Below are 27,226 nucleotides of genomic sequence, written 5' to 3' on the forward strand. Positions count from 1 at the left end.
AAGACACTAGGCAAAGACGCAACTTACATGGAATTGGAATATTAGAAGAAAGAGCATAAATAAATAAATAATGACAGATATCAAACCATAGATGGATTTAAGAGAACAAACAATGGAACAAATGTCCAAAAATCTACACAGCTAGACATATGTTTCTTAAGTAAACTGAAGGAAATAAAAGAAAAATCTTTCAAGGTGCCAAAGAAAGATGCTTCTTCTGTCTTAGTTATAGAAGAACAAAATGAGAATTACAGCTACTTCTCATAAGAAATTCTATAAATTATGTATCCCCTAGAACTAGCCTTCAAAAGTAAAAGAGAAATGATGAATCTGTTCATCAAACCTACACTGACAGAATGGATTGTGAAAGGCCATGCACTATAAGAAATAGTTGTAGGGTTTTTTGGTCGGTCATGGGCTTGAACTCAGGGCCTAGACACTGTCCCTGAGCGCTTTCACTCAAGGCTAATGCTCTACCACATTGAGCCCAGCTCTAAGAAATGTGGTGTTTTTTTTTTAAATCCATCAGAAAAAATAAAATTATGTAGACTAGAAACTCAAGTAACTTTTAAAAATGACAGTAAAGGAATACTAGAATGAAAATAAAGGCTTTCCTCTTATGTTGAGTTGATATAAAAGATAACTTCTTCCTGGCACCAGGGACTTCCAGTACCACAGACAATCAGGAAGCTGAGATCTGACCATTATGGTTCAAAGCCAGCCCAGGCAGGAAAGTCTGTAACACTCTTATCTCCAATTAAACACTAGAAAACTAGAAGTAGAATTGTGGCACAAGTGTAGAGCACCAGCCTTGAGCAAAAGAGCTCAGGAGAAAAACCTAGGCCTTGAGTTCAAGCCCCAGGAATGATACAACAAACAAACAAAAACAGAAAGATAGATTCTTAAGTAACAGCTTAAAATGTATTGGTTATTACAGTAAATAGGCAAATGAAACAAAAGACAAGAATACCAAAAAGGACAAAAATGAGAAATTGGAATATGTTGTTATAAAATGTCTATTTTATTCATAAAATAGTATAGAGTTACTTGATCGTGGACATAGATTAGCTGTTATAAATATACTTAATAAAAAAAAGTATATTATCTGATCACAACAGAAGAAATTGCAAACAAAATTTTAACTGAAGAAAAATTAAAATTTAACATAAAGTGTATGTAGGATAGTGACAGGCTTCTGAGAAAATTAGTCTATATTTTCCTTATTAAAGAAGGGAAATCTGAAATCAACGATTTAAGCTTCCACTTTGAATAGGTAAAAAAGAACAAACTAAATCAAAGTAAGTATAAGGAAGATAAAACAGAGTAGCTCAAAGAAATAGAAAATAAACAACCGGAAAAAAAGATCAATGAAACCAAATGCTGCTTATAGAAACAAAAAAGGGGGTGGCAAACAACACATTAATTATGTTATAGCTAGATTGACCAAGAAGAAAGAGAAAACAAATCACAAATATCAAGAATGAATAGGAGAGTTGTGCACTGGTGCTTCATATCTATGATCAAAACAACTTGGGAACTGAGATCTGGAAAAGGGAGATTTGAAGCCAGCCCAAGAAGAAAAGTCCTTGAAATTCCATCTCTAAAATAACAGGCAAAAAGATAGACGAAGTGTCGCTCAAAATGTCAGCTAAGCAAACAAGCTAAATGAGAACACACCACCCTGGATTCCAACCTCAGTATAAGAAAAAGAAAGAATGGAGACATATCATTATCAAAGATAATGACATTAACAAAGATATTAAGAGCAGATTACGAATAATTGTGTGCTGACAAATTTGACAAGTCAACGGAAATAAAGTAATATATAGAATGATATAATTACCAAGAAGTCTCAGAAGATTTAGAAAATGTTCTGTAATATCTGGTAAAGAAATTAAAATATTAATTAAAAACCTTCCTTCCCATACAAAATCTCACAGTTTAGATGGCTTTGCTTTACCTATCAGCTAAAGAACAAATAACACCAATCTTAAATGTACTAATTCCTCAAGGAAAAACAGAACAATTCTTAATTTATTTTATTAGATTAACTTAATTTTCATACCAAAATGAGACAAAAGCATTTAAAGAACAGAACCAAATATTTTTAGCAAATTTTGCTGAGAAAACTATGTATTCATTTGAGAAAAATGATAAGCTTCAATCCAAACCTTTAGAGTTCGTGAAATTTTAATTTTTTTGCTTTTCATGATTCACCATTAAAAATGATGAGAAGCAGTAGACAAGGAGAAAATAGTCAAGACTATGTATATATGATAATATATATTTTCAATCACAGAATATAACTAAGTTAAAACATGGGGGAGGGATTCACAGAAGTTATGAATGACAGATACACACGAATCTGCCCATTAGCACTAATGTCATTGTCAGAAAATAGATGCTCACTAGAGATCACTAAACGTAACAATAGTTAAACAAAAAGCCTATAGCCGTAACAGAAATCAGTAAAGATTCAAAGTAATTAGAACTGTCATAATCTGCTGATGGGAAAGTCAAATGCTATACTAACTTATAAAGACTGTTTATCATACAATTAAACTAATAATAGTACCAGCAATACCACTTAAGAGAAATGAATGTCTACAGACATTACACCAATTCTTAACAGCCTCAAACTAGAAGAAAACTCCCAAAGTGATAGATGAAATAATACTATTCAGAGAAAAGTATCAGGTAATACTCAAAGAACATTGATGACTCTTAAAAATACTACACTGAGGAAAAGAAGCTATACACAGAAACTACTATATAACTAAATCTATATAAACCATATAGACCTAGTATATAACTCCCCTTCAAAAAAAAACAGATAAAAGACAAGTGTGATCTATAGTTGTCTGAAACCAGAACAATGGACAGAGGAAAAAAGAGATTTCTTGAAAAAGAAAAAGTTGAATTTTTATCAAATAATAAAAATGTTAAAATCTTGATTTATGGAATTGATTATAGAGTAATGCATTTTCATCCAAATCATCAAATTATAAGAATAGTATTTTGACAGCAAAGCTACACAAATCAAATAACTAAGTGTATGTTTATTATTAACCTTTTATTATGAAAGTACCCTGATTAAGCATTTAAAGACACTTTGGTACTTGCAGAAGAAGGGAAGGTTATATAAAAGATAACTTTATTATCTTTCCAAAGCCTTGCCATATTAGTCTTTTTAAAAATACTCATCTCCTGGACTGGAGAATGGCTCAGTCCGGCCACTTGCCTGACAAGTGTGTGGCTCCACGTGAAAGCCCTGGCACCTCTTAACGAAAATTCTATAGACAGTATATTCCTAGCTACCAAGGAGGCTGAGCTCTGAAGGTCAGAGTTCAAAGCCAGCCTAGGTGTTTCTTGAGACTCCATGGACTCCGATCCATTAAGAAAAAGGTGAATCGGAGACACCGTTACAGCCGTTGAGTGCCCACTTCCAAATATAAGCATGTGTTCAAGCCTCCCTATAGCATTAAAAAATAAAGCAAGAAAGCAAGAAAGAAAATACATCCCTATTCATAAGACAAATATTGCTACTTATTCCTAAAGGCAAAACCAATCCTTTCCAATACCTTTCGATCTAACTTGGAATATTTTTACAAAATCTCCCAAAAATTAGAGTTAAAATCCACTTAATCACAATTAATTTACTTATATCTTTAAAATATATCATCTTAGGGCCTATTCTTTTTTTGTGTGTGGAAAAATATTAAACTTATCCAATAGCAGAGAAAGTAGGATAAGTGACAAACATTATCAACATTATAAAATCTGAGATGTTGAGACTTGTGCTTTCTCTCTTTTTTCCTTTTCTTTTGGAAGCAAATCTTAGATATCCTGTGACTTCAGTTCCACAAACTTCAATACGCATCCTTAAGAAATGAATTTTGGAGCAGGAATTGGCTCAAGTCGTGTAATATTTGTCCAGCAAGCATGACGTCCTGAATTCAAGCCCCAGTGCTGGATTTTTTTTTTTTTAAGGGAAGGTCCTGGGCATTAATTCAGGACCTGGGCTCTGTCCCTGAGCCTTTTTGCTGAAGACTAGCACTGTACCATTTGAGCCACAGCAGAAGAGTCTTAACGAACTTCTCTTCCCCAGGCTGGCTTCAAACCTCTGTCCTTAGATCTAGGCCTCCTGAATAGTTAGGATTACAGGTGTGAGCTAACAGAGCCTGGGTTTTTTATGTTGTACATTAGTCTGAATACATTAGATGTGTGGCTGAATTCTTGCCATCCTTCTTTGACACATTATTTTCAGTTTCTCAAACCCATGACAATTATACAATTAATTCAACAATCTTTCAAGGAACATTCTTTCCTATAAGATTTCACTAAGTGCCATTGGCTTATAACCAACTTTGAAGCTAGACATATTTAAATATAATATACTCCAATTTTTTATTTGACAAGGAAACTAATTTCTAGACTTTTGAAAGGGGTGGAAAAAAATAACCAGCCACTAATGCCTAAATAAAGAAAAATTACCCTATACCTACTTGAAATGGATATAATATCACTGTTAGTGTATACATTGGTTATAAGACATATTCCAGACAATTTCATTCCCAGTTCTCAGCACGAGTTAACATGCTGAAGTGCTGAAAGCATAACTTTAAGATCTTAAGAGCAAGCAGAGTTATTTTCAGCCATAAAACAGATCTTCTCTAATAACGTAGTAATTTGGTATATTAATGAATATAGTATGCTAAATATATTCTGCTCTGATACCTAGGGAAAGAAGGGTAGAGGATGGCAACATAGAAATCAATGGGACATGAAGAAAAATAACTTTTTCCTGTCAAATTACATTTTTGAATGAAAATATTCTTCTGTCTCTCAATCTACAGGATTATTTTAGATATATTTCTCTCCATTCACTCTCAAATAAGAATTAATTGGAAAACTTAATTACTCCAAGGCAAATAAAATGAGAGGTATAGTCTACATTTTTACAATTGTTCTACATAAGATAGAAATCACTCATCTTAGGAAGAATTCAAAGGAATCATTCTTAAGGCCAAACAAATAGATTAAAAAAAAATCTTAATGATAGAACAGCTGACACTGATCAAGATGCACTATACTCATAACTGGACTTATAGAATTGTGATATATTTGTACAATTACTTAATAATAAAAATATTTTAAAGAGAGAAATTGATAAAGATAAAGGAGAGGAGGCAGAAAAAGATGGGAGACCCAGAGAGCTCATAGGTGGATAGAGAAAAACACTAAACTTAAAGACCTAAGAAAGGCCCAGTTAGGGGCTGAAAATATGGCCTAGTGGTAGAGAGCTTGCCTCGTATACATGAAGCCCTGGGTTCGATTTATCAGCACCACATATATTAAAAAAAGCCAGAAGGGGCACTGTGGCTCAAGTGGTAGAGTGCTAGCATTGAGCAAAAAGAAGTCAGAGACAGTGCTCAGGCCCTGAGTTTAAGTGCCAGGACTGAAAAAAAAAAGAAAGAAAGAAAGAAAGAAAAGGAAAAGAAAAAGTCCAGTTAAATTCTTAAATGATATAAAGATAAGCCCTAACAACTTGTTTAAGTATAAAAAATAGTAAAACTTAAAATGTGTATGTGAACACCCACTTGTAACTACATGAAATAATAGAGCATTCATATACACATTATTTTCCCACTATGTGGTATGTGTCTGAAACTCTCAATATAATTGAATTTAACAGAACCTACTACATTGCATATGAGGGTCATTAATGAGCCAGATTTTTCTTTTCTTTTCATCAGGGCCTTGTACTTGTCAGGCAGGTGCTCTGTTTTTTCAGCGATGCCCCAGCCCCTTTGACTCTCATGGCTTTGTTAAATAGGGTCTTGCATGTATGCTGGGCAGTCCTGGACTGCAGTCCTCCTGCTTATACTTCCTTACACTCAGTTTTTCAGTGGAAGAAATGAGGGTCTTGTGGATCTTCTGCCTAGGCTGGTCTTCTACCACAAGCCTCCTGAACTCTACCTCCCAAGTAGATAGGATTACAGTACAAGCCAGCACACCTGGCTTGAGCCAGATGTGTGACTTAATGATGAGATGTCTGGTTTTGCTTATTGTCCTGATGATTATTGTGATGGAAGACAGAAAATTATGTTTAAGACAACATTAAAAGTGTACTGCAAGCTTTAATAGTGACTTTTGTGTGTCTAAATTGAGTCAGAATTGAAATTCACCAGTTGCTTGAATTTATACCTGTATCAATTCAAAATTTATATTATTTTAAAGATAAGATCACAACAAAGGTTGGAGAGAGAGGGGAGGCAGGGAAGGGAGAAAGAGGAAGGGAGGAGAGAAGAGAAGGAGGAGAGAGGGAGAGAGGGAAGGGAGGGCGGAGGGAGGGAGGAAGGTAGGGAGAGAAATAAGCTAGGGAACTACTTCTGAAGCAAAAAAAAATCATTCTTGTTTTCTCTCATTGGTTTTTTTTTTCACAAAAAGATGATAAACCTTAGATTCTACAAATATCAGAAATACCTTTATATATACTGCTGTTTTATGTAAAAATGCTTGGCTATCCTTTAAAGGGTTTTTCCTTTTTTCTTCTTAGCAGATCTATTAGTCTTTGCTAAAGGTTAATGGTTTCTATTTTAGAGTAAAAGAATTTTCTTTAAACAAAACATAAAAACACCTGCATTTGATAGTAAACCAGAGGACCTTTTATTTCTTTTTTGACCTGTCAAGGTACTAGACTCACATTTAAATATGACTAATTAATGACCAGTCATGTTAGTCTTATAAGCCCCACTTTTTTAAAGTAGAGGAAAATATTGTCAAAACTTCTTGCCCCTGCCCCACCCCCATTGTGAATAGACTTTTACATTAACTTTTTCCTGTTGTTTGAAATAAATGAAGAGTTTTGTTGCCATTTGAAGATTGGGGGAAAGCCATATGATAGTTTTTCCACTGGCATGAATTTATTTAAAACAAATGTTTAAAATTTCACGTGCTTTGAAGACCTGAGGGTGATATCTCATTACACATACAACAAGTTTTGCTTTTTTTCAATGACATGCAAGTATGTCTGAATGTACAAGTTACATCACAATGACTGCCCCACTTTTATTTCTGGAAAAAGTGTATTGCATGAAGAAAGAAACAAAAAGGATATTTTATGGTAGTGGTGTCAAAAATGTATATGTATTGTCAGTTGAAGAAAACAAAGTTTAAACCATTGGACTTTATGAAGAACTGGGAATTCGGGAGGGAGCTAAAATGAAAGTGTTTCATATATAAAAAATAATATGTAAGTCTGGTGCATTCACCACTGAGGATACCAGTAACTGAATCACAAAAGTTATGTAACAAGTCTCTAGCTCTTTGGACCATTGATCTCAATACCCCAAAAGATAACAGTATCTACTGAAATCCAACAAAAAAAAAAAAATCCCTATAAAATATAGTTGAGCACAGGCTTTCCAAACAGTAGTTACAAGAGGCTCAAAGACTAGAGTTCTAAAATTTATTTTGATTTTCTTAAATTCACTCACTTGTGACCAATCTCATGTGCAATGGTAAAAGCTGAACCCAAGCCAATGTCTTCATTAATGCTGCAACTCCTTTCAGGCTCACACATTCCAGCCACAGAGGCCAAGCCTGAATAAACAGAAAGAGACACAAAGGGTCAAGCCAAGGTGTTTCAGTCTTTAAAAGCCCATACTTTATAAATGCCTGGATTCTTTTTAATAACCTCCATGCACAGAAGGAGCAGTTGGCAAAAGGTTAACTTTCTAGTCATTTGCAAAATCACTGGGGGGAATTTCACTTTGCAGGCTAGACATTAATATTTTTTGAACTGCAGTCAGTACTGGAAAATGTCTAGACTAGGGGTTAGATTTATAAATTTTACTTCTGGTAACTTGGGACCACCTAGTAACTTGAGCCAGAAGAGGGAATTTAAGAAAGCATTTCTATTTTAACATTCTTTAGGCTGTAGAAAGCAAAATATATTCACATTATTTTTCTAAAGAGATCTGTTTAAATTTAGTGGGTTCATAAAAATATACAAGCAACTTTTTAGTTATCAAAAAAAAGAGGAGGAATCCCAAATGTTTTTAATGACATTTTTATCAAAACAAAATGAATGATTCAAAAAAAAAAAAGAATTGTGAAAGATCGGAGGCTTCTGCGTTTTTTTAATCTTCTGAAATTGAACTTGATGCTAATGCAATGATTTCTTTTAGTATTTTAATGGGAAGAAAGTCATTCACAATCTCAGTGTAGTTTTTCTCTCTTCCATGCCCTTCAATAAATCAAAAACCATGGTGTTAATTCACCGATTTTAGTGAAAGGTTTTGTTATTTGAGGTATTCTCCACTTGGGAATTTTAGTATGCAAAAGCCTTAAAATTTACCTCTAAGAGAATATCATGCTTCGTGAATTAGTACAGAACTTTATACTGGTGCTTAGAAAAAATAATTTTTGTGCCAAAGGAAAATAATGTCATTATAATGAAACGGGCTAAATCAGACAACACACAAAGATGATACATTACTTAGAAGATGTTCGAGGAAAAACATTTTTATGTTAGTAATTCTATGTTCATTGTCACTCAAAGATGAAGAATTACCTTCTTGCCAAAATTATTTCGATTCAACTCAATGAATATTTACTGAGTACAAGAAGCAACATTCCATGCTAGGTACAATCACATTAATTGAGAACAGCAAATGCTATTAAATCTGTATTTTTATAAGTGACAGAGAGCTCTACCAGTTGCATTTCTCCATATTTTCTTTTTGCTTTTTTTTCTTTCTTTCTCTGTCCTTCTTTTCTTCCTTTACATTGGTATTGGGGTTTGCACTCATACTTGCTTGGATCACTTAGATGGTACTTTTCCACTTGAGCTACACCTCCAGCCTTGATTTTTTTTTCAGCCTTGATTTTTTTTTTTTTGGCTGATTATTTGGAGATAAGACTCTTGTGAATTTATCTTCCTGAGCTGGCCTCAAACTGCTGTCCTCTAGATTTTAGCCTCCTGAGTAGATAGTATTATAGGTATACAAAATCAGTGCCATTGTTATTATCCAATAAAAATATCTAATATATTAACTATTGAAACATTGTGATAGAGTAGAGGTTAGCTGGACTACTAATAGTTTACTTTCCCTACTATTTTATAAGGGATACGCAAGAGTTAGGGAGAGAGTTGATTTCTGTCTCAGGAGCTATTAATATTGTCATTGAGGGCTGGGAATATGGCCTAGTGGCAAGAGTGCTTGCCTCCTACACATGAAGCTCTAGGTTCGATTCCCCAGCACCACATATATGGAAAACGGCCAGAAGGGGCGCTGTGGCTCAGGTGGCAGAGTGCTAGCCTTGAGCGGGAAGAAGCCAGGGAAGGTGCTCAGGCCTTGAGTCCAAGCCCCAGGACTGGCAAAAAAAAATACATATACATATACATATACATATATACGTATATACATACACGTATGTACATATACATGTGTATATATGCATATACGTATATATACATATACGTATATACATATATATATAGTCATTGCCCCTGTCCTGCCCTTCCATTTCACTTAAAGGTCTTGAGACTTGAAACAATTATTTACAAAGAGAACACAGTTGGGGCAAATGAATTTTGTTGCTAACCAAAAATATTTAATAATACCAGGTGCTGGTGGCTCATCACCATAATCCTAGCTACTCAAGTGGATGAAATCTGAGGATCATGGGTGAAAGCCAGACAAGCAGGAACTGTCCATAATACTCTTATCTCTAATTAACCATCAAAAAGCTGGAAGGAGAGCTGTGCCTGATGTGGTAGATTACTAGCCTTGAGCAAAATAACTCACAAACAGCACCCAGGCCCTGAGTTCAAGCCCAAAGAGTGGTACAAAAATAACAGTAATGACAACAGTAAGAAAGATTACTTCTAATTTCCATTGAGGCAAACATGCGTATACACAGTGAGATTCCAAAAAAACTTGTGGCACATCATGTAGCTTTAAGTTACTGGGTTCCACGATCGTATGAGAAGAACAAACTCATAATGAATACTATTTGTATTTTCAGCCAATGTAGTTTAAGAATTTCTTTTTTAAAAAGAGAATGACGAAGTATAATTTTTATTAACATTTCTTGTATTTACCCCAACTATATTATTACATGGAGCAGCTTGTTTGTTTTGTGGCTTCCGTGTTATCGTGGGATGTTATTGATTTTTTTGTTTGCTTTTTAATTTTTAAATTTTGGGGATTTTTTGTTCTTTTTAGCATATGCTACTTGCTCTATTTTCACTTGAGAATTCTCACTCATACCCTGAAGCACAGATTTACTTCTAGCTATCTGACATAAAATTGTTCATTCTACTCAGAGCCTTTTTAAGAAAGAATATTTGACCAATAACTACTTGAAAAATAAATGTGAATCTGAACAAAAGTGAGAACATTTTAAACGATAATATATAATCACAAGCTCCTGCCATTTTTAAATTCGCTATAAAACTGAAACTGTTGAGGTTGTTATGTGTGATAGTGTTAATAGGGGTTTGCATACGATTTGGGTCAGTTAGATTTCCTCAGTTTGATGACCACAGTTTACACCCTTCAACCTAATTAGCCATATTACAACTGGCTAGAGAATATGCAAAACTCAATACAAAATTCACCACGAAAGTTACTAGAAAAATAATCGCTTGATTACAATCAAATTATTAAAAAGTAATAACTAAACACATATATTTTCTTCTTAAATGATTTTAATAATGTTCTTGTAGCAAAAGGGTGGGTAGCCTGAGTTAGTTATCAGTTCAGGGTTCTCTCCACCGATCTTTTTAACCAAAAACAGTGCAAAGAAAATCATTTTGGTGTAAGTGCTTTCAGCAAAGAGAGATTTACCTGTGTTAAATGTTTTAAGAAGCAAACCTCTTCATGGCTAATATTTGGGACTGGCTAATCAAATTTCTTATTTAGCTATAAATCTTCACGAAGATGAGAGTACGAAAAGATAGGTAAAAATCATAAAAAGAAAAAAAAAGACCAAAGAAATTCCATTCTTTATAGAGATTTTTACTGCCCAGGAAGTTGAATAACAGTCTCTGAAATTGACTTTGATTCAATTTTCCTAAAATAATTAGGATGTACATAGGAAATGATTTCCTAGCTATTTCTTTTACATATATATATATATATATATATATATATGTAGAGAGAGAGAGAGAGAGACTTGTGTTAGAGAAACCAGAAATTTTACTTTCACTGGATTACATTTGGCATGTACAACAGTCTTTATTTATCATAAATTAAAAGCTCCTGCTCCTTGAAATAATACTAATTGTCTTGTTATCTTCCCCTGGAAAGCCATTACCTCCCATCCTCCCCATTTTTTACATGGTTAACTTTCAACCAATATTGAACTATGCTCTCTACCAAGACATGACTATTTAATTCTCAAGTACTACAGAAATGCTTTCCTAAAAAGCAAATGCTATTTGGGGAATATAAGAATGATAATACGATCTTCTCTCCACTTCCAGCTATAATTGTTTTTATTTTTATTTGGGTACTAAATAAAATCTTAATATCTTAAATCATGGGTATATACTCTTTTCACAAAATTGTACCAAAACCATATTGTTCTTGCTGGACACTTATGGCTCATGCCTGTAATCTTAAGAATTGCTGTTCAAAGCCAGCCTGGGCAGGAAAGACCATGAGACTCATCTCCAAATAACCACATTAAAAAATCCTAACTGGAGCCTGGGAATATGACCTAATGGTAGAGTGCTTGCCTTGCCTTGGGTTCCATTCCTCAGCACCGCTGTGGCTCAAGTGGTAGAGCGCTGGCCTTGAGCAAAAAGAAAATAGGGACAGTGCTCAGGCCCTGAGTTCAAGCCCGAGGACTGGCAAAAATAAAAATAAAATAAATAAAAAAAATCCTAAGTAGAGCTGAGGCTCCAAGTGGTAAGGAACTAGCCTTGAGCAAAGAAGCTCAGGGACCGTGCCCAGAAACTGAGTTCAAGCCCCACAACTGACCAAAATATATGAATACATAACACATATATATATGCTATTTTTTTCTTGGTACCTTTCATTTAAGTATTCCCAGATTTTTTTCCTTTTCTTCAGTACCCTACGATACAGGTTGATTTCACTGGCCTTCAAATGACCAAGGTAATAAAGAATAAAGTCGCTTGGCCAAGAAAACAATGTGAATTATCCTTCCTTTGTTTGTATTTAGTTATTTATTAGTAAATAAATAAAATAAACTTACCCAAAGTTCCACAAGGCTTGTTTTTGTAAGTGCAGATATCATACCTGGGTAAGAAAAACACAAGAGAAAGAAAATGTGTAATCTGGTCATATTTGTAAAATGATTTCTAGGCATTTATCATATTTCTTTGTTGGAGCACTCACTGACTGTCAAAGTACAATCAACGTGATTATGAGCAGCAAGCTGGAGAGCCAGCATTGTAAGCTCTCTGTGGGGCAGATTGGCTGCAGGTCAACATAATATGTGCCAGTAAAAAGGCAAGGTTAAAGTGGAATTTTGTAATGGAAAGTTTCATAAAGCCATCCACCATATTATTTTGAAGCTAGAATTGCTTCTCTGCAGGTGGCTTTTAATGAACAATCTCTTTCAAACCTGCTGGAATATAATCTTAAAGCCACACATTGTGTTTGATATGTTTGAACTGTATGCACTATTTGAAGTTCCCTAACATCTAACACCACTTAAAACATGACAGTATAATTCAAAAATGGGAATTAAGATGGCATTATATATTCTTCCTACTTGTATATTAGCAAGGCATCATTAAGTACAAATCAGTGAGGCTGGGCATGATGGCTCTCTCTCTTGTGTACCAAGCTACTTGAGAAGTAAAAATTGGCAGGGTTATGATTCAAGGTCATCCCAGGCAAAAGGTTAGTGAGATCCTTCCTGGACTGGGCATGGTGCAACATACCTCATGCCAGCTACATGGGAAGCATAAATAGGATGATCATAGTCTAAGGCTAACTCAGGCAAAAGCATAAGACTCCATTGGAAAACTAAACTAAAGCAAAAAGAGCTGGAGGTTTGTGGGTCAAGCAGAAGAACACTTGCCAAGCAAGTAGGAGATACTGAGTTCAAACCCTACTAATGACCAAACAAGAAAACCAAATACTTCACAAGGGATGCAATAAAGGTCTAGATGTGTTGCCCAACAGGCACTTGGGGTGAAAGACTTATTCTAATGTTGTCTTTCACAGTAACTCAGTACAAATGATTGAATTCATAAAATAATGTTGCAAGTTTAAAACTCACATTTAAAATGCTAAGTCAATAGTGAAACATTTATTTTGAACATTTTTAGATATCCATTCAACCTAATCTTGAGACAAGATATAGCATGTCTAGAGTAAGAATAAAAAAAAACTTAACAGAATGAAATTTTTTATTTCTCTGTGTTTTGTGTAAGAACTGAAAATATTTTCATGTTTTAAAAAAAAAAAAACTAAGGGGCTGGGGATATGGCCTAGTGGCAAGAGTGTCTGACTCATATACATGAGGCCCTGGGTTCGATTCCCCAGCACCACATATACAGAAAATGGCCAGAAGTGACGCTGTGGCTCAAGTGGCAGAGTGCTAGCCTTGAGCAAAAAAAGAAGCCAGGGACAGTGCTCAGGCCCGGAGTCCAAGCCCCAGGACTGGCAAAAAACAAAACAAAACAAAACAAAAAACCTAAAGCTTCATAAAATACAGAGAATTCTAAATTGTAAAAAATGTATTTTAGTATAACTAGGGCAGGAATTAGTAGTGAGTTGTATTCTTAATCATCAATCAACATAAAAAGAAAAAAACTATAACCAGTTATACCAACGGTGCTACTAAACATACTAAAATCCCTAGGGATTACCTCTGTTGTTTCAGAATTTCAAATTCTTCATTCTATTCATTTCATATCTAAGGAAAGGAAGTTTCTTTTCTCCTGATCATTCATATATTCAACTTCTTTCTTTTCTTATAATTTTTAAATGTAAAATTATCATGTTTGGGAACACTCTTAAATGCAAAATATATACAGGGTACTGGTATACTCATGAAAAAGTACCTTAAAGTATGTTTTGGGTGTCACAACCAATTTATCTTGTGACTGTCATGTGCTAACCTATTACATTACATAGACACAACTTATTCCAGAAATCTCTGAAAAGATGTAAGCAAAGACTTTTCACAAGTAATGCAGATACAGATGTTTAAACAGAATTTATTTCTAAATTCTCAACACCCAGATTTGGCCTTTCTGGAAACCAATCTGCCTGAGAATTCACTTGCAATCCATTAGTTTTCTGTCCAACCTCTTTCCCAATTACCCTACTCCTACTTGCTAAAAAAGAAAGTAAACCTCTCACCTATCCCAAAATTTGTGATGGTATTCCATCCCCAAAGTAAAACTCTTCAAGACATAAAGCACAGGGTCAATGAAGAAAACATTGGTACTGGGAAATAATAACCTTAGGAGCAAAGCAAGAAATATTGAAGAATATGCTTATTTCATCTTTGGCAAGGGTATATCAGTCTTCCTGTTTATAAATCCATTTGTATATCTATATCTCAACTGAAATTTATAAGTGAAATTATTTTCATGGAGTATATTGACATAGTCATTTAATCTAAAAACAAAATCAGATGACTGATTTAAACAAATTATATGGTGAACATTTTTCATGACTGAATGAACTAAATATGCAGCTCCAAAGTTTTGATGAGATCCATTTAAAGCATATAAATTTAAAAATATTTAAATAGCAAAGTCCAACAAAATAAACACTAGGAAGCTGGGAGTAGGGTGGAGTCAAGGAGAAAGATGTTGACAAATGAAAAGCAGAAGAGGGGGAGATAGCAGTTAAGAATTCAAGTACAAAATAAGAAAAGTGAGAAAAGGGTTGGGGAAGGAAGGGATGGACAGGGAAAATATTGACAGGGGAGACATGGCTCAAAATACATTGTATCCATAAACTGCTTTGTTAAACAACTCCTTTGTACAATTACTTATAGATAATAAAAATGGAGAGAGATGAAACCAATTTAGATTGTACAAAATGATACACCTTTTAAAATAATTCATTTAGGTCAGTTAAGTAAAAATAAATAAATAAATGTCAGGACAAATGATATCCTTTACTTCTAGCTCACACGGTCTTTTTCATTATTATTTTGGCTATATTTGTTATATTATATTTATGATAAAAGTACTTTAATCACATTGCATTTATTTCATAAAGACAAAAAAACACCATTCAATAATATGGGCTAAAACATTTTATACATTTATGCATTTTCTTCCCATTTCCCCAATTCTGATATATCTGTGGAATTCTCTACCACATAAAAGGGGAGCTTTAATTTCTTCATGGCTTTTGAGCTCTACTCACATTGGTCCTTCTCTATCCTGTGTATACAGATAGCAATTATGAACTATGGATTATCTTTAATACCAGTATTGAAGAGTAACATTTTAATACTCATTTATACACAGACTTTCAAAGAACTTCCATTACCTGACATGTTGGGCACCTGCTTATAGCTTTAAGAGGCGGTCCTAGGCCCACCCCTTCTCCTGGCCTGGGGTCTTGTGGCTGCTAGCCCCACCTCCAGCCTCGGACTGCATGGGCGCCAAGATGGCGGTGAGCGGAACCCAGGGGGCGGTCCTGTGGGACATGACGACCGCCCATAGAGGAAGTCTCGTGATATCACTGTGATGGACAGCTCATAATCAGCCTATCGCCGTGTCTAGCTCGCCACTCCAAATCCCTCCCCTTCCTGCTGCCATTACTGCTATATAAACCCCACCCTAAAAATAAAACCTCGGATTCTCGCATGACGGTTCCCTGAAGCGCCTGGCGACTGAGTCCTAATTTAAACGTAAGGGGGCTGGGTGGGCGTTTTTCACGACTACACACGTCCTCGCTTTTCACACTAGGGCACGCTCCAGCCTTTCCCCCGTGGGTCGGGAGAAAGCGCACGAGGGCCCAGAGCCCTACAATACTACTGTACATGAAGCACCTAAAGATGAATAAGTAACATAGCTGAAATCTAGGTTGAAAAAGATAAACATAGATAAGCTACAAAGCAATGTAGAAAAGCAGAATAAATAAAACACATGTAAAAATTATATAATGCAATCAATATTTTCTAGCTATTATAATGATGACATCTGTACATAGTTATTTTACACAAAATAATTACAGAAAGAGTGACTGATTCTACATAGCAGCTAAGAAGCAAATGCAAATAGCTTAGGTCAGTCTGCAAAAATAGAAGTTCCTAAATGATGGAAGACATGATAGGGTAAAAAGAAAAGTAATTCATGAGGACAAGGCATGGTGGCTCATGAATGAAGCTTAGCTACTCGGAAGTAGCCTGAGACTAGAAGAATCATGGTTTGAGGCTAGCCTGAGGAAAAATTTTATGAGACCCATCTCACAAACAAGTTGGGCATGATGGTATATGCCTATGATCCCAGCTTTACGGGAGGTATCTGCATGGGATGATGGTAGTCCCAGGCTGGCCTAGGCTAAAACTCAAGACCCTACCTAAAAAATAAAGCAAAAAGAAAAAGTACATCATTGTTGTAATTATTTTCAACATGCCATGTGAAACTATACCCTTTTTTTTCTTTTTGTTTTCTCTTGTATTCCCTTCCTGTGGTTTTACTCCTGCTATCACTGTATCTGATCTTAGTACCCCGGATACTGTATACACATGTATTAGAACTAGGGAAGGGAAAGGGAATACCAGAATCAAGAGACAAAGGATAAAAAGACAAACGACTCCAAAAGCAATACTTACAAAACCATTTGGTGTAAACCAACTGTACATACAACTCATGGTAAGGGGAGAGGGGAAGGAAGAGGGGGGATGAGGAAGAAGGTAACAAGTTGAACAAGAAATGTACTCACTACCTTACATATGAAACTGTAACCTCTCTGTACTTCACTTTGACAATAAAGAAAAAAATAAAATAATTTTAAAAGAGGAAAAGTTAGGGCATAGCTCAAATAATAGAACATCTAACAAGCCCAAGGACCTGAGCTGCAACCCCAGTACCACAAACAAAAACAGAAGAAAGAACTAAGCATTTACACACACACACATACACACACACTCATCCACAATGATACCTATTTCATTAGATTATTCTTGTTTATATTATTCTTACAATCATCTTCCCTGAATATATACAATAGTAACCGAATATGAACAGAAGACTTCAGCTTTAGATTATAAACTTTTTACCACCTTATTCATTAATTAAATAATAAAAGTAAAAGTTGTACTTGTCATACACATTGAGAATACATCTGAAACATTTAAGTTTTTATGCAAAGTAAAGTTCTTCAACCATGGTTAATTTTCATTTCAAAACTCAGCTGATGAATACAGACAAATTTCTAGACTTTCATTGAGTGTTTACTCAGTATTTTACAACCTGCACGTAAGTGTATCAAATCTGAGGAATTTTAATTATTTTTAATCATTTAGTTGTTATTTTTGCCTTCTACAGATGTACTGCTCTTTAATATTCTACTTTTTCAAAATTTTGTAGGTGTTTCATATTCCTACTTACCCTTTTAATGTACTAATTCCTGTTGCCTTCCCTACAAATTGTTCTCTTTACTATTAGTAAATGTAAAATAACCTTGAGAAGTCACTTAATTCAAGCTGTACTACATTTATGCTAATGTTTCTGAACCAGCTTTTTCAGTTCTGTGATATGTATTTTAATAGTGTCTTATATCACTCATATTTTCACCTTCATGTCATAGTAATTCTCACCATCTTCACACTTATATCTTGCCCCTGACCATCTCATTTTTATCATCACATTCATCTTTAATCTCATCCACTCTCCTACCATACCGTAGGATTTGTCTTATTTTCCTGCAGATCTAAGCAGCATGAGGAAAAACTGCTAAGAAGAACATGCAAGGGACCTTGTTTTATCCTGGAAACATAAATAGCTTTTAGAGGCTATAATGCTTCAGTATGAGCTGAAGAAGAGACTGAGGAACAGAGTTTGCATTACTCACTATAAGGACCTTTCACACAAATCAGTCACTACGAAATCTTTAGTAGTCCAATGTGACAAATTAGTTGTCTAGTAATCAGATTACAGTTAGGTCTGTAAATGTGTAAAGCTAGACTAAGATACACACTAGAATCCCAAGGAACAATAGCAAAGCTGAGGTACTTAGAAGAAATACTCTGCTTTCTGATTTTTGAATACAAAAAGAGCATCTCATCTCTGTAGTACTTTTTTGTTGTTGTTTTTCTTAATGAATGTTTTCTTAATGAATGAATAATAAAGACTTAAGGACAAATCAACAAGAATTAAGAAGAAATAATCTTTCACCATAGTCAAGTATAGAATTAGCCCAGATCACCCTCAATGAACAAATGGATCAAGAAAATATGCCAGGTGTAGTGGCTCATGCCTGTAATCCTAGCTACTTAGGAGGCTAAGATCTAAGGACTGCAGTTCATATCCAGCCTGGACAGGAAAGTCTGCGAGACTCTTATCTCCAATTAACCACTAGAATTCTAGAAGTGGAGCTGTGGCTCCAAGTGGTAGAGTGTTAGCCTTGTGTTATAAGGTAAATTATCCAAGAAGCCACATTTTGAAAGATCAAATCTTGGTGTCTTTATTACAGCATTCGCCCTCTGTGGACAGCCAGTGGATACAAAGGCCTGCAATCAGCAAACACCCTTCACATTGTTAGGAAACAGGCCAGAGAGGAAAGAACAAAACAATACCAACAAACCAACTCAGCTCCACTGAGGGCTGAAGTGGGACACCATGGTGACCCGAGATGAGCCAGGAGACAGGACACAGGAGGCAAAGACACAGACATGCAGCACGGCATAATGGAGCCTCAGCTGTCTGACCCTAAATAGGGTCAGGTCAGGGGGCAGGGTCACAGGAAGCTCCCAGTCTCAGGCACTTGACTGACAGGTTCAGGAACCTACAGACCAAGTGCCCACCTCTGTCTCTAGGGATTCAGAAATACCCATCCCTTCCTCTAGGAATTCAGGCACCGCCTTGGAGACCAGATGCCAGACACTACGATTCACCATGTGGCCAATGATGGTGCTGGCCAGATCTGACCTCCTTACTTCATTTGAAAGCCTCACTTGTGAATCTAGGATCGTAAAAGTTATTTGTTCTCCTCTGCAGTGGTGAAACTCAAATGTTAGTGAAATAAACTTTTCTGTTTTCTTTACATGTAAAGACAAAAGCATAATAAAACTAACTTCAATTTAAAGGGTTTTACTTTTTTCTTGTGGTGGTGATGGTTTTTGTTTTCCACTCCTGGGACTAATCCTTTGTCCTTCTCCACCTGAACTGTCTTCAGTGGTTTTGTCACTTGACTGATATCACAATATTTATTTACAATGAATATAGTATATTCATTATTCTATATTTTATGTACTACAAAAATGAGATTTTATATCATTTGTAGACTGAAGTTTAGGAACTAACACATTTTAATATCTATATCATTAACAATATATCTAATCATTTTATCTAATCAGCTAAGATATCTATAGATTAGCAATTAAAATCATTTTAATAGCTTTATCATATTCCACCATATAGATGTAGCAAAACTTATTAAATCCCTATTGTTGAAACTTTAAACTGTTCCAAGTTTTCACTGATAAAAGACATAATACTGGGGCTGGGAATATGGCCTAGTGGTAGAGTGCTCGCCTCGTATACATGAAGCCCTGGGTTGATTCTTCACCACCACATATATAGAAAAGGTCAGAGTGGCGCTGTGGCTCAAGTGGCAGAGTGCCAGCCTAGAGTGAAAAGGAGCCAGGGACAGTGCTCAGACCCTGAGTTCAAGCTCCAGGACTGGCCAAAAAAAAAAAAAGACATAATGCCACTATTTATTTATATATTGGTCTAATAATGCTTCCTTATAAATTCCTAGACATGAAATACATGTAAGAATTATTATTCATACTGTTGTAATCTGGCCCATTTAATCCTCTAACATGATATCCATCTCTTTCTTTTCTTTTCAGTTTTAAGACGTATTTGCCTTCATTTCCTGAAATAAAAATGTTCTCTTATATTTAATCACCTCTAACCATGCTATTCTCTTTCCAGAACACTAGTCTACTGAGCAAATGGTCTTTTGCTAAGTTTCTCTTACTGAATGTTCAGAACTTTTCAGTTCCCTGTGCTTTCCCCTCCCACCATAGTTCTCGTCACCTAGATTATTTTATGTATTCATCTTTCTAACTAGATTGTAATGTTTTTGACATCAGAAACTAATTTGTTTTATTCACTACTGTTTCTAGTTGAATTTCTGAAACATGGAAGTGTTTTGTGCTTACAAATTTAAAACCCTCCAGAAAGATATCACTTTGAAAGTCCATTTGCCAAAATCTAACAACCATACCAAATTCTCAACTCAATTTTCGTTTCTTACGAACTATTAGTAAAAAATTATTTTTAAGTTACCAACACAGTTGAATGATAAACTTCTTGTAAGTCAATGAAGGAAGAAATTTTTTAAGTACACGTAATATACTGTTAGGTTTTTTTTATAGTACTAGCAAATAGAAAAGGAGACAGAGAAGAAGGAGCAGGAGAGGAAGAGGAAAGAGGAAGAGAAGAGACAGAAATGAGGGTGGAAAAATAATGACAATGAGGGTTGTGTGGGTTTCTGTACAGTGATTATAATTGTTAATAACACATCATATAAGGACTTGGAAAAAAATCATACTAAGTGAAGAGAGCCAGACCCAAAGAAACATAGATGCTATGGTTTCCCTCCTAGGGAATAATTAGTATATGTCTAGGATAGACATAGCAGATGATCACAGTAGCACAATAGCTATGCCCAGATGAACACATAAGATAATGCTAAGTGCAATGATCTCCATGTTATGGAAATAAGTGGTATATCATTGTTGTAGTTAATCTCAACATGCCATGTGAAACTGTACCTTTTCTTTTTCTCTGTGGTTTTACCCCTGCTATTACTATAACTGATCTTAGAATCCCGGATACTGTATATACGTGTATTGGAACTAGGGAAAGGAAAGGGAATACCAAAAGAGAGAAACAAAGGATAAAAAGACAAACCATTCCAAAAGCAATACTTACAAAACCATTTGGTGTAAATCAACTGTACAACTCATGGAGGGGGAGAGGGAAAGGGGGAGGGGGGGCAGGAGAAAAATGAGGGGGGAGGTAACAAGTTGGATAAGAAATGTACTCACTGCCTTACATATGAAACTGTAACCCTTCTGTACTTCACTTTGACAATAAAGAAAAAAATAAAAAATAATATACCATGTACTTCAAACTTGCTAAACAAATATATTTTAAGTTTTCATTCATACAAACAACTGATGATTATACAAGGTAAAATAGATATGTTTATTAGGTTTAGTAATTTCACAACTTACATATATATACGTATATTAGTATATTACATTATAAACAGTTTATACACACGATTTTTACTTGCCAATTTAACCTAATTCAAGCAGTAGGAGTATATAGCTTATTATTCACTAAGAATAAATGAAAATATGGTTACTTGTAAAGCCAAAAGACAAATAATCTGCAAAACCTAATGAGATTATAGATTTAAGGCAATATTGTATTTGTTATCCAATCTTCAAAATTTCTTTCTTCTCCCATTTTGAGAATTTGTTATTAGAGACACTGGGCTATGCCTAGTTCTTTGAGCAAGAGACATAGAAACTGAATCCTATGAGACCTTCAAAAAGGAACCCTTTAAACACTCCATGGGTTTCTATAGCTAGCTCCAGAGTTAGTTGAAAATCTTTTTTGTTGTTTGTTGTTGCTTGAGACTGGGTCTCACTGTGTAGGTCAGGCTGACTTTGAACTCATGATTTCATGAGTAGGGGGACACATACATGTAATCAATTACATACTTAGTTAAAAACAATCTAATACTGTATTTTTTTTTCAGTCAAGGGGCTTGAACTCAGGGCCTGGGAGCTGTTCCTGGACTTTTCTGCTCAAGGCTAGGACTCGACCACTTTACACCATGGCTTCACTTCCAGTTTTCTGGTAGTTAATTGGAGATAAGAGTTTCACAACTTTCTTGCCTTGGCTGGCTTTAAACTGCAATCTTTAGAGCTCAGCCTCCTGAGTAGCTTGGATTACAGTCATCAGCCACTAGTCCCTGGCAGAATTTTGTATTTTTAAGAACTTACTGTGGTGATCTAATCTCCCTTTAGTATGAGTTTTAAAAAGGCGCTGGGCTTCTCTTCCTTCATGTCAATTCTCCTAGAACCTCAGAGAATTCTGTAGAACCTCCATAATTATTTGTAAATAAATAATAAATGAACTTAACCTAACAGAGTAGCATGAAAAATAGTTAAAAATGATTTTTTTTCAAAATAGTTAAAAACAGTTTTGCAGGTCCACTCAATATGAATCCCATAATTTAAAAAAAAAAAAAAAAACAGAAAAAGATTGTCCTAAACACAGAAACTACTGGCTACAAAAAAAAACTTAGTAAGATGCAGATGGCTTAAAATAGTTTACACAAACATGAAATGCATTATGTTTGGATTCTAAATGTGCAGTAAATGTACAACTGAAATTCCTCTTTGTAAGATCTACAATTATGGCAAATGTCTTAGTATTCCAAAGACACTCAAATAGCCACCATGACCATCCACCTTTAAAAAAAGGGAAGGCTTTAAATATATACATAAACCTGGTACTGGAAGTTCAGTACCAATACCACTTCATAGGACCAGGCACCTTGGTTTCAACCTACTACTCCCAAATTGTTTCCGTTTCTACACCACTGTAACTAACAATCTTGCCAGACTACACAAAACCATTCAGTGGTTTTGTCTGATGTGGAAAAAAGTCTATGAGGGACTAGGAGGGCCACAATTTTCATGCCAGGATAAAGATCTAAATTGGTTGAGCTAGAAATTAGTGCCTTAACCCAAAGCATCATCTTATTTCAATTTTCTACCTTTTTGAGTCTAAATAATTTTTACCAGGGTAATTTTTTCACTTAAGATTGTACTTCACTGGGGGCTGGGAATTTGGCCTAGTGGCAAGAGTGCTCGCCTCCCATACATGAAGCCCTGGGTTCGATTCCCCAGCACCACATATACAGAAAATGGCCGGAAGTGGCGCTGTGGCCCAAGTGGCAGAGTGCTAGCCTTGAGCAAAGAGAAGCCAGGGACAGTGCTCAGGCCCTGAGTCCAAGCCCCAGGACTGGCAAAAAAAAAAAAAAAAAAAAAGATTGTACTTCACTCTGGTAGATTTTTTTTTAAAGCATGTATGTATAGAGCTTTAAATGTTTGTATAGTAACTACCATGTTATAAAAATGAGTGTCTGGATAGCTGAAGAGAATACGAAGTGAGCCTATCAGAATATCAAGATTGTAGTCCTGGTTCTACTTATAACTAATATTAATTCTTTGTCAAGTCATATCATTGTGCTATAATTTTTAAATGCTGGCTCCCTAGACTTCACAGTATTTGTAGAAAGCCAGATGTAATATTCTATATGAACACAAAGGTACTTCATAAACTAACCACTTAAACTTAATAAAATAGTATACTTTCATTGTTACTGTGTTAACCCAAGAGATTTCTGTTGATTACACTATTTTTCTACCAAAAAATTATCCAAGAGTTCCTTCTCTAGGACTTCTTCCTAACAATAGTTATAATCTATAGGGAGATTTTTCCCTGTCAATTCAACAGTACGAAGTAGTGCTTAAAACACAGTCCATGTAGGGGCTGGGGATATAGCCTAGTGGCAAGAGTGCCTGCCTCGGATACACGAGGCCCTAGGTTCAATTCCCCAGCACCACATATACAGAAAACGGCCAGAAACGGCGCTGTGGCTCAAGTGGCAGAGTGCTAGCCTTGAGCGGGAAGAAGCCAGGGACAGTGCTCAGGCCCTGAGTCCAAGGCCCAGGACTGGCCAAAAAAAAAAAAAAAAAACACAGTCCATGTGTTCCAGATGAAAATTACCACAATAGCAGGAATGACAGGACTCAATTGTTTCCATAACATATTTCTCTTTTCCCTTACTTTCTACTGACTTCCGAAAACATTTCTGCCTTCATCAGAATGTGAGACAGACAGAATTCAGTCCATAATTTTCACTCCATTAGAACTCATAAAATGCTCTTTTAAAATAAACTGATAATTCTATTTCAACTAAGATCCTTTTAAAGAAAAATTTTAAGTATCATAATATGAAAATTATACTTTCTTATAGTTTGCCATCAAGGACATACCATTTATGTAAACTCCAAGCTGAAAATTAAAACTAGCACTAGAGGGTTGTATAATATCCAGAATTCATAAACTTATACTTAAGGTATTATAAGATCATGTCATCATTTGTGATTCATCATAAATTTAATTATATTCAAAGTAATTTTTGTACTTAACAGTCACAGAAATCTAATTCTTAATTCTTCTGTGAATAAAATAGCTAACCATCACATTTTTAGGAAAAGTATTAGAAAATTATAATATGTAGGGCTGGGAATGTGGCTTAGCAGTTCAGTGCTTTCCTAGCATGCAAGAAGCCCTGGGTTTGATTCCTCAGCACCACATAAACAGAAAAAGCCAGAAGTGGCGCTGTGGCTCAAGTGGTAGAGTGCTAGCCTTGAGCAAAAAAGAAGCCAGGGACAGTGCTCAGGCCCTGAGTTCAAGTCCCAGGACTGGCCAAAAAAAATACACTATGTTATATAAATAATTTCAATATGAATGGCTTCAAATTTGGGGAAATTTTAAAGTTAGAATTGGAAAAGTGGAAAAAGCATTAACCCGTATTTTCCCTACAAACTGATGCTTTCTAGTAAAAGATATAAAGTTTATTGGTAACTCACGTAAGGCCTAGTGCTTCCCTTGCACCTTGGCAATGGACAATTCCACATCCTGAAAGCTCACTGAGCTGATTTTAGTATTATTCACTCCTTTCATCAACTCTAAAATGGGGTTATGTATAATCCTCTAAATACAAATCCTGTTTGGAAGCATTGCTGAGTGGAGCTCTATGCTAGTAATGTGCAATTGCTAAGAAACTTTCAAGTAATCTTTAGGGAGAGCTACCTGCCAAACAATACCATTTTGTTCATGGCAGGAAAATTACCTCTGGGATTTAGAATTTCAAATCAAAACAAATCATCAGTTATTTAAGAATGCTTCTGTCAATAGAAATGTTCACATCATGGAAAGACTGTGTCGCCATCATTAGTAAATGATGCTTTATTAAGTTCTTGATTGTAAAATCCTTACTTATTTTGATATCATCTATTTATTGTAGCTATGCTGCCCCAATCACATCCGCTTATCAGAATATAATTCTAGCCAGCTTGGTCATGACATACAGCTTTTGTAACATACAACAGCATTCCTGTCCTTTTAAAAGTGGTTGTGTCTGTTCAAAGCTGACAAAGATAAACTGTGTAACTTATATAGAAAACAAAACAACTGATCCACCATGAGATTCACCATTTATTAATTTGTATTTATTTATTTTTATTAGTATAATTATTAATTAATATATGCCTCAGAACAGACATCTATCCCTGAAGGACAATAAAATAACTGTCTCAATTATTCTAACAAATTTCCATGATAATCAATAAATATATCAAATTCCTATGAGCTAAAACATGGTATTACATGTATCGCATAATGCAATAGATTAGGAAAATGTATAACATTTTAATTTAAAAGTTTTCTTAATATTAACTAAATAAAATGAAATGAAATACATTATTTAGCATAGAATTCTTAAGAGTCTAATAACCCTATCCTAAGGACCTTCTTTAGAATGTTAGATAGGCAAATCATCTTTTATGTAAATTTATATCAACTCCAATTTTAGCAAAAAAATCCCAGATAACTTCTTTTTATGAAATTAAAAAATCATTACCTTATAGTGTACCTCATTTGTTTAGGACTTATAATACTTTAAAGATATAATAAAAATCATTTATAATTCCAAGTAGTAAGCATTCCTACATAATCAAATGCTAACAGATAAGTTTCTGTGTTAAAACCTTATAGTAACAGAATTAAATGTAAAATATTGAAATTTAAAAATGCTTTGATATTATAGGCACAAAGTGATAGACTAGACCCCCCCCAAAAAAAAGTTCATTTATTTCAGGATTAAATCAGATTATTTCATCATCTCTTAGAAAAATGCTTCTAAAATTAAGTTGGAAAAAATGTAATTAATCTAATAAATGCAACCTAAGAGATACAAAAGGATACATTTTTCATGTTACATAAACACAGAAGTTAAACTTATTTCCATGAATCCTACATTAAATTAGAAGTAGTCAATTGTAATAATGGTTGGAAATCTTTATAAAAATACTGTGTTCCTTCCATTCTGATTATGACAAAAGGAAGGAACAAAATACTAGGTATAGAAACTCTAACAAAATGATATTTGAATCCAGCCAAGATGGGAAAAGCATAAAGGAAGAAGTCGCAAATGCCCTGATCACTGAGGAAAATGCTGCTTCGCTCACTACTGCATTTTGTTTAGCCTGTGGATTTACGACAGAAAAATTCTAATGCTGCCATACAATCATCTGAGACTTCCACATCTCTCCTGCATCCCTGATAACTTTGTTTCATCAAAATTAATATCTCTAAAGCTATCATCTTACCAAACCCATATTCTCACAAACTGGTTGAGATTTAAAGGCCAGATTGTACTAAGTGTTAAACAAGTAAAGTCCAAATTCAACCCATCTGACTGCTGTGCTCAGAGTCAATACAAGCTCTGGAGGATCCTCTCCAATTCCCCACCCCCTGCCATGTTCAGTAGAGAGGCTACTCTGTTCTATAAATACTGTTGCTTCTGGATGGCTTTCAGGGAAAAGCCAAAAGAAAATAAATTATAACAGTCAATCCAAGAGGCAAGAAGGCATGGATAACAACCAAGACAGACTCTCTCCTTCCTAAACTCCCATTCCAAGAAAAAGAACAGGGGAGAGGAGCCCTTTAAATAAAGATCAGTGATTTCACAAGACAGAACAAGGGAACAGAGAATCGTGTGCTACATCAGATTTCTTCAAAATAGTACAAAGACAATCGTGACACTCCTAAAGTGAATATTTTCATGAGCAAAATGCATTGAAAACTAAACAAACTGGATATTTCATTGATCTTCTTTACTGCTCATTTTCCATATGCAGGAGTAAGTGACTTAAA

General features: G+C 35.0%; 1 protein-coding gene across 3 annotated transcripts in view; it reads right to left on the bottom strand.

The window, feature by feature from the left end:
* Positions 1-27,226, bottom strand: part of Adamts6 (ADAM metallopeptidase with thrombospondin type 1 motif 6) — a 217,360-nt gene that overhangs the window by 131,409 nt on the left and 58,725 nt on the right. For 2 of the 3 annotated variants that reach the window (XR_007214095.1, XM_048368166.1), the window contains exons 8-10: positions 14,358-14,459; positions 12,235-12,278; positions 7,500-7,605 (exon numbers count right to left, since the gene is read on the bottom strand). Coding sequence is in view for 2 of the 3 variants with exons in the window: in XM_048368166.1 (XP_048224123.1) it covers positions 7,500-7,605; positions 12,235-12,278; positions 14,358-14,459 (252 nt within the window). In the remaining variant the exon portion in view is untranslated. The remainder of the gene's footprint in view (positions 1-7,499; positions 7,606-12,234; positions 12,279-14,357; positions 14,460-27,226) is intronic. The other variant, XM_048368168.1, reaches the window with a different exon arrangement.

This window comes from Perognathus longimembris, chromosome 19, assembly GCF_023159225.1.
Source record: "Perognathus longimembris pacificus isolate PPM17 chromosome 19, ASM2315922v1, whole genome shotgun sequence".
Lineage (NCBI taxonomy): Eukaryota > Metazoa > Chordata > Mammalia > Rodentia > Heteromyidae > Perognathus > Perognathus longimembris.